Consider the following 15,540-nt stretch of genomic DNA (forward strand, 5'->3'; position numbering starts at 1 on the left):
AAGTAAACACAAGATGCAGTTATCTTTGTGTAATATTTACATTTGTCTGATGATCTGAAACATTTAAGTGTGACAAATGTGCAAAAAAATAAGAAATCAGGAAGGGGGAAAATAATGACAATGCTGTGAAAAAGTCTCTACTACTTTTCTGACATTTCACATTCTTAAAATGAAGACAAGAAAAGGACTATTTCCTAGTATTAAATGTCAGGAATTTTGAAAAACTGAGTTTAAATGTATTTTGCTAAGGCATATGTTAACCTCCGACGCAAAACTGTGTGTGTGTGTGTGTGTGTATGTATATATATATATATATATATACACACTGCTCAAAAAAATAAAGGGAACACTTAAACAACACAATGTAACTCCAAGTCAATGACACTTCTGTGAAATCAAATTGTCCACTTAGGAAGCAACACTGATTGACAATAAATTCCACATGCTGTTGTGCAAATGGAATAGACAACTGGTGGAAATTATAAGCAATTAGCAAGACACCCCCAATAAAGGAGTGGTTCTGCAGGTGGTGACCACAGATCACTTCTCAGTTCCTATGCTTCCTGGCTGATGTTTTGGTCACTTTTGAATGCTGGCGGTGCTTTCACTCTAGTGGTAGCATGAGACGGAGTCTACAACCCACACAAGTGGCTCAGGGAGTGCAGCTCATCCAGGATGGCACATCAATGCGAGATGTGGCAAGAAGGTTTGCTGTGTCTGTCAGCGTAGTGTCCAGAGCATGGAGGCGCTACCAGTAGACAGGCCAGTACATCAGGAGACGTGGGGGAGGCCGTAGGAGGGCAACAACCCAGCAGCAGGACCGCTACCTCCGCCTTTGTGAAAGGAAAAGCAGGAGGAGCACTGCCAGAGCCCTGCAAAATGACCTCCAGCAGGCCATAAATGTGCATGTGTCTGCTCAAACGGTCAGAAACAGACTCCATGAGGGTGGTATGAGGGCCCGACGTCCACAGGTGGGGGTTGTGCTTACAGCCCAACACCGTGCAGGACGTTTGGCATTTGCCAGAGAACACCAAGATTGGCAAATTCGCCACTGGCGCCCTGTGCTCTTCACAGATGAAAACAGGTTCACACTGAGCACATGTGACAGACGTGACAGAGTCTGGAGACGCCGTGGAGAACGTTCTGCTGCCTGCAACATCCTCCAGCATGACCGGTTTGGCGGTGGGTCAGTCATGGTGTGGGGTGGCATTTCTTTGGGGGGCCACACAGCCCTCCATGTGCTCGCCAGAGGTAGCCTGACTGCCATTAGGTACCGAGATGAGATCCTCAGACCCCTTGTGAGACCATATGCTGGTGCGGTTGGCTGGGTTCCTCCTAATGCAAGACAATGCTAGACCTCATGTGGCTGGAGTGTGTCAGCAGTTCCTGCTAGAGGAAGGCATTGATGCTATGGACTGGCCCGCCCGTTCCCCAGACCTGAATCCAATTGAGCACATCTGGGACATCATGTCTCGCTCCATCCACCACAGACTGTCCAGGAGTTGGCGGATGCTTTAGTCCAGGTCTGGGAGGAGATCCCTCAAGAGACCATCCGCCACCTCATCAGGAGCATGCTCAGGCGTTGTAGGGAGGTTATACAGGCACGTGGAGGCCACATACACTACTGAACCTCATTTTGACTTGTTTTAAGGACATTACATCAAAGTTGGATCAGCCTGTAGTGTGGTTTTCCACTTTAATTTTGAGTGTGACTCCAAATCCAGACCTCCATGGGTTGATACATTTGATTTCCATTGATCATTTTTGTGTGATTTTGTTGTCAGCACATTCAACTATGTAAAGAAAAAAGTATTTAATAAGAATATTTCATTCATTCAGATCTAGGATGTGTTATTTGAGTGTTCCCTTTATTTTTTTGAGCAGTGTATATATATATATATATATATATATATATAATATATATATATATATATATATATATCTCAACTGCATTTATTTTCAACAAACGTGTAAATATGTGTACGAACATAAGATTCAACAACAGACAAACTGAACAAGTTCCACATACATGTGACTAACAGAAATTGAATAATGTGTCCCTGAACAAAAAGTGGGGGGTCAAAATTAAAAGTAACAGTCAGTATCTGGTGTGGCCACCGGCTGCATTAAGTACTGCAGTGCATTTTCTCTTCATGGACTGAACCAGATTTGCCAGTTCTTGCTGTGAGATGTTACCCCACTCTTCCACCAAGGCAACTGCAAGTTCCTGGACATGTCTGGGGAAAATGGCCCTCACCCTCACCCTGAACTTCTGGAGAGAGTTTGCTGCACTGAAAGTAAAGGGGCTGAATTAGTTTGCACACCCAATTTTTCAGTTTTTGATTTGTTAAAAAAGTTTGAAATATCCAATAAATGTCGTTCCACTTCATGATTGTGGCCCACTTGTTGTTGATTCTTCACAAAAAAATACAGTTTTATATCTTTATGTTTGAAGCCTGAAATGTGGCAAAAGGTCGCAAAGTTCAAGGGGGCCGAATACTTTCGCAAGGCACTGTACATATTACCTCGACTAACTGGTGCCCCCGCACATTGACTCTGGACCGGTACCCCCTGTACATAACAATAGTGAGGCTATCTTACTGCTGCTCTTTAATGGTTAAAGGCTTGTAAGTAAGCAATTCACTGTAAGGTCTATACCGGTTGTATTCGGCACATGACGAACAACATTTGCTTTGATTTGAGTAGGTGTTCTAAAACTTTTGACCGGTAGAGAGAGTGAGAGACCGGTACCGTTCAAAAGTTTGGGGTCACTTAGAAATGTCCTATTTTTTAAGAAAAGCCCTTTTTTCTCCATTAAAATAACACAATGTATCAGAAATACAGTGTAGATAGACATTGTTAATGTTGTAAATGACTACTGTAGCTGGAAACAGCAGATTTTCTATGGAAAATCTACATAGGCGTACAGATGCCCATTATCAGCAACCATCACTCCTGTGTTCCAATCACACATTGCGTTAGCCTTTTAAATGATCAACTTGGATTAGCTAATTGGTCATTGGAAAACCCTTTTGCAGTTACGTCAGCACAGCTGAAAACTGTTGTTCTAATTAAATAAGCAATAAAACTGGCCTTCTTTAGACTAGTTGAGAATCCGGAGCATCGGCATTTGTGGGTTCGATTACAGGCTCAAATTGGCCAGAAACAAAGACCATCCCTCTGAAACTTCTCAGTCTATTCTTGTTCTGAGAAATAATGGCTATTCCATGCGAGAAATTGCCAAGAAACTTACGATTTTGTACAACGCCGTGTACTACTCCCTTAACAGTACAGCGCAAACTGGCTTTAACTAGAATAGAAGGAGTGGGAGGCCCGCAAATCACCAGTCTCAACGTCAACAGTGAAGAGGTGACTCCGAGATGTTAGCCTTCTAGGCAGAGTTCCTCTGTCCAGCGTCTGGTGTTCTTTTTCCCCATCTTAATATTTTATTGACCAGTCTTTGATATGGCTTTTCTTTACAACACTGCCAAGAAGGCCAGAATCCCAGAGTCGCCCCTTCACTTTTGACATTGAGATTGGTGTTTTGTGGGTACTATTTAATGAAGCTGCCAGTTGAAGACATGTGAGGCATCTGTTTCTCAAAGGGAGCAGTACACAGCGTTGTACGAGATCTTCAGTTTCTTGGCAATTTCTCGCACGGAATAGCCTTCATTTCTCAGAACAAGAATAGACTGATGAGTTTCAGAAGAAAGTGCTTTGTTTCTGGCCATTTTGAGCCTGTAATCGAACCCACAAATGCTGACGCTCCAGATACTCAACTAGTCTAACGAAGGCCAGTTTTATTGCTTCTTTAATTAGCACAAGTTTTCAGCTGTGCTAACGTTATTGCAAAAGGGTTTTCTAATGATCAATTAGCCTTTTAAAATTATAAACTTGGATTAGCTAACAACGTGCCATTGGAACACAGGAGTGATGGTTGCTGATAATGGGCCTCTGTATGCCTATGTAGACATTCCATGACAAAATTTGTCTACACTGTATTTCTGACCTCATGGCAAGCGGTACCGGAGCGCCAAGTCTAGGACCAAAAGGCTCCTTAACAGCTTCTACTCCCAAGCCATAAGACTGCTGAACAATTACTCAAAAATGCCACCGGACTATTTACATTGACCCCCACCCTCAATTTTTGTACACTGCTGCTACTTGCCGTTTATTATCTATGCAGTCAGTTCACCCCTACCTACATGTACAAATTACCTCAGCTAACCTGTACCTCGCACAGTGACTCGGTACCGGTAGCCCTTGTTTATAGCCTCGTTACTGTTATTTTATTGTGTTACTTTAGTTTATTTGGTAAATATTTTCTTAACTCTTCTTGAACTGCACTCTTGGTTAAGGGCTTGTAAGCATTTCACATTAAGGTTTACACTTCTTGTATTCGGTGCATGTGGCAAATAAAGTTATTGATTTGCTTTAAGAGCGGCTTGAATCTAGGTTGTGCCCTTAGTTGTTTATTTTCTAAATCTACGGAAGAATGTTTCGCTTCTCATTGACGTCTCAAACCCCGGCCTCTTCTGCTTGGCAAGCTTTCTCAAAAGTCTTGCGATGTTGCACCTTTGGGTGTAGAAATTCTTCACATAGTAATGAATGGTGTCACATAGTCAGTAGCTTTGTCCATTCATATATACAGTCATTGGTCACATGATATGTCATGGGTAATCTAGTGCACCAAACAGATTCAAATCACCTCAGCCATGGGCGTGCCCCAGAAGTCATTGAGGAAGAGGTTGCGGAGAGGGGTGGCAGGCCGCAGGTCCTTGTTGTCCAGGATGGCTGAGACATCATCGAACACAAAGCCGCAGGACAGACTGTTCCAGTAACACCCCACCACCAGTCCAGTCAAAAGCAAGATCTCCATCCACGACACGACAGCCATTGCTGACCAACGGCTTCATTGATCACTGTGATAGAGGACAGAAGAGATCAGACTAGAGGATTTCTTTGTTCATTATCACATTATGGTTCACATATTCACACATACATAATAAAGGTAAATAAATAAATGAATGCAATGTGTCCAGCCCAGATTTGCTAATGATTTGCCAATGACACAGCATGGTGACAAGAGACTGGCATCACAACAATGTATGCCTTCTAGTAAACTCTGATTCATGTTCCCATTCAACGCAGACAGATTCGATTAATACTAACGATGATGACCAGGGAGATCATATTAAAACTTGAAAGGCTACAATGTAGTGTGCTAGCTTTAGTCCCTGGCATTAGTTAGCTTAGTTCCTCACTAGTTAGCTAAGCTATCCATCGAGAACACGATTCGATTGGAATCATGCCGTTTCAGTCATGTTAGTTATACATGTTACATTTAACATCGATAAACGTCAAACATTATCATGTAGCTAGACAGTAATTGCGACGAATTAGACGCAAAACAACTACTAACGTTAGCTAGGACCGTAGGTCTTTCTACGCCTGCTAGTTCTACGTCGGTTAAACTCGGTAAAATGTTTGGATATCTAGCATTTGACTTATCTCGTTTACAAACTACTGATAAAAATTGCTTACATTTCCTAAAATGTTATGTTCAATAACAATGTTAGAATTAGTGTGAAAATACAGAAACATACGTGAATTAGAGTATTTTATCGGCCATTGACATTCTAATGTGGCATACGCTAACAACTAAGAACATAAAAACTCCCAAAAAGGCTAGCAATAAATCCCAAAACATTTCCGGGGCAAAGTTGAAAAAAAAGTGACATTGATTTCTGAAACAGCCGTGACTATAATGTTGTTGTCACATATCCAATGACACTATAAAAATATAAAAAATAAAGTGGAGAATACAATGTATTTTCTATAAAACTTGAAACGTGTTTTAAAGAGGACGGAACGCGCTTTGGCTCGCTGAATAGCTTTTGCAGCAGTGACACGACGTTATCAGCCGTAAAGTTGTAGGTTGTACGAATTGACCAGCTGAGGGCAAAGATCCCCGTTGTATGCAACTCTCGTCGTTTGAGTCATTATCTGTTCTTTTGAGTTTTGAAATTGAGTCTTTGCCTGACAAAGTGAAGTTAGGATATATAAGTTATCCTGTACGAGCGTATGTGCCGAATACATTAAGACGCTACAGGTGTTAAGCTTATGGGCATGTGGCAGCAGTGTGTAGGCGGTAGGGTCCAAGGTGTGAGAAATGTGCAGAAGGGCATGAGACAAAGTAATGTGTAGTATTGGGGAAAGTATTGGAATGTGTTAATTGTAGGGGTGCCCTTGGAGCTGGGGATCAGAAATATCCCATGCAAGAGAGGCAGGTGGGGTTTCCAGGGTTAGAGCAGAAGTTGTCATATGTTGAGGCAGTTTAGAAAGTAGAGGAAGATGGGTTAAGGGGGAGGAGTGGGGAGAGTAGTAGAGCTATACCAGTACAGAGGGATAGGCCAAAAAGTGAAATAAGTTTCAGTAAGATTGGATTTTTAGCATTTATATCAATGGTTATCAATTGTACTGCATGGATGGATCGGAAGTCTCAGAAAATTGAAGTTGTGGTGGCAGCTGCAGAGAGGTATTTGTGTGTGTGAGACTTGACAGCAGAAGAGTTACAGGATTTAAAAAATATATATATTTATTTCACCTTTATTTAACCAGGTAGGTTAGTTTAGAACAAGTTCTCATTTACAACTGCAACCTGGCCAAGATTAAGCAAAGCAGTGCATCACAAACAACAACACAGAGTTACACGTGGAATAAACAAACATAGTCAATAACGTAATAGAAAAAAAGTCTATACAGTGTGTGCAAATGAGGTTAGATAAGGGAGGTAAGGCAATAAATAAGCCATAGTGGTGAAGTAATTTGACACTGGAGTGATAGATGTGCAGAAGATGAATGTCCAAGTAGAGATACTGGGGTGCAAAGGAGCAAAATAAATAACAGAATAGGGATGGGCTATTTACAGATGGGCTATGTACAGGTGCAGTGATCTGTGCTTAAAGTTAGTGAGGGAGATATGAGTCTCCAGCTTCAGTGATGTTTGCAATTCGTTCCAGTCATTGGCAGTAGAGAACTAGAAGGAAAGGCAACCAAAGGAGGAATTGGCTTTGGGGGTGACCAGTGAAATATATCTGCTGGAGTGTGTGCTAAGGGTGGGTGGGTGCTGCTATGGTGACCAGTGAGCTGAGATAAGGCGGGGCTTTACCTAGCAAAGGCTTATGGATGTGTTAAGTGGTGATGTCCCATCCTTTCAGATTGATTGCATGAGTTAGGAATATATACAGTTAATTAGTGGAGTAGGGGGGTGTTCATGTAATATCATTTTGAAATTAGTGAGTATAGTGTTAGATGGTAGGGTATTTAGTACATTTTGATTTTTCAAGTAAAGTATAAGGGAGCTGTACTCCCGTGTAGTAGGTGGCGGTAATGCAACAAATTGGATGCCAACTGCCGTTAAACGTCATAGACAAAGAAGAAGTTGTACGAATCGATTTACGACTGTTGTCAACGGTAACTTAGCAACTGGAGTAGCCGTTGAAGATGGCTAGTTAAAATAGCCAGTGAGCTAGCCAAACAGTACGTTGTAGCGGGTATATGAAAAAAAGGTTAGGTAAAAGTTAATGTCTTACTGATAAAAGGAAAATAATACATATCGCCATATGTTATTCATATACATTTTTGAATGTATTTTTGCGCCGCCCAATGCAAAACATCTTGAAGCAAATAGCAGAAGCTAATGTTAGCTAGCTACATAGCCACAAATAAAATGCATTTTGCAAGGATAATAGCCATAGCTATGTTGTCCCTTTACAGCATTACCCTAATTTACAATGTGTGTCTGTCCATCTATTTGTTCCACAGTTCCTGTTAGCTAACACAACTGTCACAATTGTCAAAATGCCTCCTCATCTTGACTGGAGAATGGTGATGGATGCTGACCCAGAACAGCTGCAGGAGAGTGGAGATGCAGAGATAATCAACCACATGTTTTTACAGGTACGTTACTGTTCCTAGGTGTCCATGCATGCACCTCAAATGTTTTAATCTGATAGTACTGTTTCCCAAGTCTGATCAATCAAATATTCCAATCTTGTGAGTGGTCCGGCTGTCCTTGACAAAAGCATCATACTGACTGGGAGTATGGCTAGACTGTACACTGTCCTTCTCTCAGCACATATCAAAGCTGCAGGCTGAAGTTAAATCTAGACTAAATCTTCACCCCAGCTGCCAAACTAACCCTGATTTAGATTACCATCCTACCCATGCTAGATTACGGAGACATAATTTATAGATCAGCAGGTGCTCTCGAGCAGCTAGATGTTCTTTACCATTCGGCCATCAGATTTGCCACCAATGCTCCTTATAAGACACATCACTGCACTCTATACTCCTCTGTAAACTGGTAATGTCTATATACCTGTCGCAAGACCCATTATATTATTCTTATTTAGAAAACCCTCTTAGGCCTCACTCCCCCCTATCTGAGATGTCTACTGCAGCCCTCATCCTCCACATACAACACCCGTTCTGCCAGTCACATTTTGTTAAAAGTCCCCAAAGCAAACACATCACTGGGTCGCTCCTCTTTTTAGTGATTGGAACGAGCTGCAACAAACACTCAAACGGGACAGTTTTTATCTCAAGCTCTTCATTCAAAGACTCAATCATGGACACTCTTACTGACAGTTGTGGCTGCTTTGCGTGATGTATTGTTGTCTCTACCTTCTTGCCCTTTGTGCTGTTGTCTGTGCCTAATAATGTTTGTACCATGTTTTGTGCTGCTACCATGTTGTGTTGCTACCATATTGTTGTCATGTTGTGTTACTACCATGCTGTGTTGTCATGTGTTGCTGCCTTGCTATGTCGTCGTCTTAGGTCTCTCTTTATGTAGTGTTTTGTTGTCGCTCTTGTCGTGATGTGTGTGTTGTCCTATATTTTTATATATATACACTGCTCAAAAAAATAAAGGAAACTAAAATAACACATCCTAGATCTGAATGAATGAAATATTTTTATTAAATACTTTTTTCTTTACATAGTTGAATGTGCTGACAACAAAATCACACAAAAACTATAATTGGAAATCAAATGTATCAACCCATGGAGGTCTGGATTTGGAGTCACACTCAAAATTAAAGTGGAAAACCACACTACAGGCTGATCCAACTTTGATGTAATGTCCTTAAAACAAGTCAAAATGAGGCTCAGTAGTGTGTGTGGCCTCCACGTGCCTGTATGACCTCCCTACAATGCCTAGGCATGCTCCTGATGAGGTGGCGGATGGTCTCTTGAGGGATCTCCTCCCAGACCTGGACTAAAGCATCCTCCAACTCCTGGACAGTCTGTGGTGCAATGTGGCGTTGGTGGATGGAGCAAGACATGATGTCCCAGATGTGCTCAATTGGATTCAGGTCTGGGGAACGGGCGGGCCAGTCCATAGCATCAATGCCTTCCTCTAGCAGGAACTGCTGACACACTCCAGCCACATGAGGTCTAGCATTGTCTTGCATTAGGAGGAACCCAGGGCCAACCGCACCAGCATATGGTCTCACAAGGCGTCTGAGGATCTCATCTCGGTACCTAATGGCAGTCAGGCTACCTCTGGCGAGCACATGGAGGGCTGTGCGGCCCCCCAAAGAAATGCCACCCCACACCATGACTGACCCACCGCCAAACCGGTCATGCTGGAGGATGTTGCAGGCAGCAGAACGTTCTCCACGGCGTCTCCAGACTCTGTCACGTCTGTCACATGTGCCCAGTGTGAACCTGCTTTCATCTGTGAAGAGCACAGGGCGCCAGTGGCGAATTTGCCAATCTTGGTGTTCTCTGGCAAATGCCAAACGTCCTGCACGGTGTTGGGCTGTAAGCACAACCCCCACCTGTGGACGTCTGGCCCTCATACCATCCTCATGGAGTCTGTTTTTGACCGTTTGAGCAGACACGTGCACATTTGTGGCCTGCTGGAGGTCATTTTGCAGGGCTCTGGCAGTGCTCCTCCTGCTTTTCCTTTCACAAAGGCAGAGGTAGCGGTCCTGCTGCTGGGTTATTGCCCTCCTACGGCCTCCTCCACGTCTCCTGATGTACTGGCCTGTCTCCTGGTAGCGCCTCCATGCTCTGGACACTACGCTGACAGACACAGCAAACCTTCTTGCCACAGCTCGCATTGATGTGCCATCCTGGATGAGCTGCACTACCTGAGCCACTTGTGTGGGTTGTAGACTCCGTCTCATGCTACCACTAGAGTGAAAGCACCGCCAGCATTCAAAAGTGACCAAAACATCAGCCAGGAAGCATAGGAACTGAGAAGTGATCTGTGGTCACCACCTGCAGAACCACTCCTTTATTGGGGGTGTCTTGCTAATTGCCTATAATTTCTACCTGTTGTCTATTCTATTTGCACAACAGCATGTGACATTTATTGTCAATCAGTGGTGCTTCCTAAGTGGACAGTTTGATTTCACAGAAGTGTGATTGACTTGGAGTTACATTGTGTTGTTTAAGCGTTCCCTTTATTTTTTTGAGCAGTGTATTTGTTTTTATCCCAGCCCCCGTCCCCACAGAAGGCCTTTTGGTAGGCCGTCATTGTAAATAAGAATGTGTTCTTAACTGACTTACCTAGTTAAATAAAGTAAATAAATACATTTGTCTGTGTAAACAACACAACACAACAGCCCCTTACACTCCATGCAGTTTGGCTTCAGAGCGAAACACTCCACAGAAACGGCCAATTGCTTTCTTCTGGAAAATGTGAAGTCCAGGATGGACAAAGGGGGCGTTGTTGGGGCTATGTTTCTGGACCTAAGGAAGGCTTTTGACATTGTTAACCATGAGATTCTCATCACAAAATTCAACTTTTCCCCGATGCCTTGAGATGGATGAAATCATACCTTGAAGGCAGAACTCCGTGTGTCAGAGTGAGCAATGAGCTGTCGCCCACTCTTAGCTATGATGTGGGAGTGCCCCAAGGGTCAATACTGGGGCCCCTCCTGTTCAGCCTGTACATTAATGATCTGCCTTCTGTCTGTACTGGGTCTGAAGTTCAAATGTATGCAGATGACACAGTGCTATATGTGCATGCAAAGAGCAAACAACAAGCTGCACAAGAACTCACTACTGTAATGGTCCAGGTTAGAGGTCGACCGATTATGATTTTAACACCGATACCGATTATTGGAGGATCAAAAAAAAGCAGATACCGACTAATCGGCCGATTAAAAAAATAAATTAAAAAAATGTATTTGTAATAATGACAATTACAACAATACTGAATGAACACTTATTTTAACTTAATATAATCCATCAATAAAAATCAATTTAGCCTCAAATAAATACAGAAACATGTTCAATTTGGTTTAAATAATGCAAAAACAAAGTGTTGGAGAAGAAAGTAAAAGTGCAATATGTGCCATGTAAGAAAGCTAATGTTTAAGTTCCTTGCTCAGAACATGAGAACATATGAAAGCTGGTGGTTCCTTTTAACATGAGACTTCAATATTCCAACGTAAGAGGTTTTAGGTTGTAGTTAATATAGTATTTATAGGACTATTTCTCTCTATACCATTTGTATTCCATATACCTTTGACTATTGGATGTTCTTATAGGCACTTTAGTATTGCCAGTGTAACAGTATAACTTCCGTCCCTCTCCTCGCTCCTACCTGGGCTCGAACCAGGAACACATCGACCAACAGCCACCCTCGAAGCAGCGTTACCCATCGCTCCACAAAATCCACGGTCCTTGCAGAACAAGGGGAACAACTACCCCAAGTCTCAAAGCGAGTGACGTTTGTAACGCTATTAGTGCACACCCCGCTAACGAGCTAGCCATTTCACATCGGTTACACCAGCCTAATCTTGGGAGTTGATAGGCTTGAAGTCATAAACGTCTCAATACTTGAAGCACAGTGAAGAACTGCTGGCAAAACACACGAAAGTGCTGTTTGAATGAATGCTTACGAGCCTGCTGCTGCCTACCATCGCTCAGTCAGACTGCTCTATCAAATATCAAATCATAGACTTAATTATAACATAATAACACACAGAAATACGAACCTTTGGTCATTAATATGGTCGAATCCGGAACCTATAATTTTGAAAACAAAACATTTATTATTATCGCATATATCCTGACTGCAATGAACGCAAGAGAAATGACACAATTTCAACCGGTTAATATTGCCTGCTAAGCTGGATTTCTTTTAGCTAAATATGCAGGTTTAAGAATATATACTTCTGTGTATTGATTTTTAAAAAGGCATTGATGTTTATGGTTAGGTACACGTTGGAGCAACGACAGTCCTTTTTCCGCGAATGTGCAACGCAGGACATGCTAGATAAACTAGTAATATCATCAACCATGTGTAGTTAACTAGTGATTATGATTGATTGATTGTTTTTTATAAGATAAGTTTAATGCTAGCTAGCAACTTACCTTGGCTTCTTACTGCATTCGCGTAACAGGCAGGCTCCTCGTGGAGTGCAATGAGAGGCAGGTGGTTAGAGCGTTGGACTAGTTAAGGTTGCAAGATTGGATCCCCCGAGCCGACAAGGTGAAAATCTGTCGTTCTGCCCCTGAACAAGGCAGTTACCCCACCGTTTGACCTCTAGTCCAGGTTACAAAGTGACTCGTGTTTGCATCTCAATTTTTTTTTTAAATCGTGTTCTTCACAAAGAGGGCAACAGATGCTACTGAGCCAGATGTCTATGTGTCAGGGGAGAAGCTCCAGGTGGTATCTGATTTTAAGTACCTTGGCATCATACTTGGTTCCAACCTCTCTTTTAAAAAATGTGAAAAAGGTCATTCAAATAACCAAGTTCAACCTAGCTAATACTCCCCCACTTAACATACTGCTTGACTAGGTGGGCCCAAGTTTGCTGTACAAAATTAAAACCTATTCAGTCTGTCTACAAACAGGCTCTCAAAGTGCTCCATAGGAAGCCCAATAGCCATCATCACTGTTACATCCTCAGAAAGCATGAGCTCCTAATTTGGAAAAATCTTGTGCAATACACCGACGCATATCTTGTGTTCAAGATCCTAAATGGCCTGGCTCCCCCTCCACTCAGTATTTTTGTTAAACAGAAAACCCAAACATATGGCAGCAGATCCACAAGGTCTGCCATGAGAGGTGAGTGTATACCCTTGAGGAAAAGCACCTTTAGTAAATCCGCTTTCTCTGTGAGAGCTTCTCATGTCTGGAATACACTGCCATCAGACACACATAACTGCACCACATATCACACTTTCACAGAATGCATGAAGACATGGCTAAAGGTCAATCAGATTTGTGAACATAATCCCTAGCTGTGTATTTCCACTTTCCATGTTGTCTGTAGCTTCTGAGGTATGAATTTTTATGAATTTTGTCTTGCTGCTTTTTGTTCTATGTTGCTCTGTCTGTATGCTACGTCTTGCTTGTCCTATGTTGCTATGTCCTGCTTGTCCTATGTTGCTCTGCGTGTGCTTACTGCTCAATGATTGTTTTTAATAACCTGCCCGGGGACTGCGGTTGAAAATTAGCTGGCTGGCTAAAACTGGCACTTTTACTGAAACGTTGATTAATGTGCACTGTCCCTGTAAAAATAAAATAAACTCAAACAAAGGACTCCACTGCCTGCTGCCAAATTACAAACTGCCTGTGTCAGCAAAATGCCTTAAAACAGACTAATCTTCTTCTGCGCACCTATTTTTGATCCCCCTACCATTTCCTTCTCTGGCTAGGAAAGCACCTGGCTTGTAGACTAAACAAACATGTAAGACATTTTGACATCTAATACCAATTGAGACAGGAACAGTGGCGATTTTAGCATGTAAATCTTGGTGGGGCAAACCCCCCCCAAAAAAATGTGGGGACGCATGCCAACAAAGCCACTACACAACACTAAACAATATGTTAATTGCACTATAAAGTTGACAAACGGTGCCTACATAAAGTTGTCCCAACAGCAGTTCCAACATCTTACCACTGCTACACCTGGCTATCAGCGGAGCCTTGTCTGACAGCGAAACAGTTCATTCAGCCTCATTTACTGCCTTTTAAAAAACATAAGGGGACGACAAGTGGATAAGAGGCAGTCCGTAATTTCGATTAAGATATTCATGAGTGCGCTAGGACAAACGTAGTCAATATATTTGTTAAGCACTTTTGAAATGTACAGCGACAAAATTCAGAAAATGGGCCATTCTTACAGTGTTCTCCCTGTACATCAAGTCAGAACCGTAGGATAAATAAAGGCGGCATATACACTACCGGTCAAAAGTTTTAGAACACCTCATTCAAGGGTTTTCTTTATTTGACTATTTTCTACATTTTTTGAATAATAGTGAAGACATCAAAACTATGAAAAAACACATATGGAATCATGTACAGTCGTGGCCAAAAGTTGAGAATGACACATATTAATTTTCACAAAGTTTGCTGCTTCAGTGTCTTTAGATATTTTTTGTCAGATGTTACTATGGAATTCTGAAGTATAATTACAAGCATTTCATAAGTGTCAGGCTTTTATTAACAATTACATGAAGTTAATGCATGGAGTCAATATTTGCAGTGTTGACCCTTCTATTTCAAGACCTCAGCAATCTGCCCTGGCATGCTGTCAATTATCCTGACTGATGGCAGCCCATTCTTGCATAATCAATGCTTGGAGTTTGTCAGCATTTGTGGGGTTATGTTTGTCCACCTGCCTCTTGAGGATTGACCACAAGTTCTCAATGGGATTAAGGTCTGGGGAATTTCCTGGCCATGGACCCAAAATATCTATGTTTTGTTTCCCGAGCCTCTTAGTTATCACTTTTTCCTTATGGCAAGGTGCTCCATCATGCTGGAAAAGGCATTGTTCTTCACCAAACTGTTCCTGGATGGTTGGGAGAAGTTGCTCTCAGAGGATGTGTTGGTACCATTCTTTATTCATGGCTGTGTGTCACGCCCTGACCATAGAGAGCTGTTTATTATCTATGTTGGTTGGTGCGTGATAGTGACTATAGTGGGTCATCTAGGTGATTAGTGATTTATGTTGGCCTGGTATGGTTCCCAATCAGAGACAGCTGTTTATCGTTGTCTGATTGGGGATCGTATTTAGGTAGCCATTTTCCCCATTGTGATTTGTGGGATCTTGACTATGTTTGTGTGTAGCTTCACGTTTCATTTATTCGCTTTATTGTTTTTGTGCTTTAAGTTTCTCTTCTAAATAAAAGGATGGAAACATACCACGCTGCATCTTGGTCCACTCATTATGACGAGCATGACACTGTTCTTAGGCAAAATTGTAAGTGAGCCTGTCACGGGCGTCCTCCTCTTCGTCTGAAGAGGAGAGGCGAGAAGGATCAGAGGACCAATATGCGGCGTGGTAAGTGTCCATGGTAAAATCTTTAATAAAGAAAGACTGAACACTATACAAAAGAGTAACAAAAACAATAAACCAAATTCGACCGTGAAGCTACAAAATGAGACCTGTGCTGACACAAGCCACTAACATAGACAATCACCCACAAACAAACAGTGCAACCCAGGCTACCTAAGTATGATTCTCAATCAGAGACAACTAATGACACCTGCCTCTGATTGAGAACCAT

The 15,540-nt window shown here is 42.2% G+C and overlaps 2 protein-coding genes across 8 annotated transcripts in view; one reads left to right on the forward strand and one right to left on the reverse strand.

Annotated features, from left to right (window-relative positions):
* Positions 1-5,803, reverse strand: part of LOC139375272 (transmembrane O-mannosyltransferase targeting cadherins 3) — a 154,253-nt gene extending 148,450 nt beyond the window's left edge. Inside the window, exons 1-2 of the mRNA XM_071116892.1 lie at positions 5,607-5,803; positions 4,709-4,922 (exon numbers count right to left, since the gene is read on the reverse strand). Coding sequence (XP_070972993.1) covers positions 4,709-4,897 — 189 coding nt within the window. The 5' untranslated portion in view covers positions 4,898-4,922; positions 5,607-5,803. The remainder of the gene's footprint in view (positions 1-4,708; positions 4,923-5,606) is intronic.
* Positions 5,804-5,937: 134 nt separating this feature from the next.
* LOC139375281 (centrosomal protein 290) overlaps positions 5,938-15,540 on the forward strand; it is a 77,504-nt gene continuing 67,901 nt past the window's right edge. For 4 of the 7 annotated variants that reach the window (XM_071116904.1, XM_071116939.1, XM_071116946.1 and 1 more), the window contains exons 1-2: positions 5,940-5,976; positions 7,828-7,962. In XM_071116904.1, coding sequence (XP_070973005.1) covers positions 7,864-7,962 — 99 coding nt within the window. In that variant the 5' untranslated portion in view covers positions 5,940-5,976; positions 7,828-7,863. Of the gene's footprint in view, positions 6,539-7,499; positions 7,572-7,827; positions 7,963-15,540 lie in introns of those variants that run through there. The other 3 variants (XM_071116914.1, XM_071116922.1, XM_071116929.1) reach the window with 2 other exon arrangements.

The sequence above is a fragment of the Oncorhynchus clarkii genome, chromosome 2 (assembly GCF_045791955.1).
Source record: "Oncorhynchus clarkii lewisi isolate Uvic-CL-2024 chromosome 2, UVic_Ocla_1.0, whole genome shotgun sequence".
NCBI classification, from domain to species: Eukaryota; Metazoa; Chordata; class Actinopteri; order Salmoniformes; family Salmonidae; genus Oncorhynchus; species Oncorhynchus clarkii.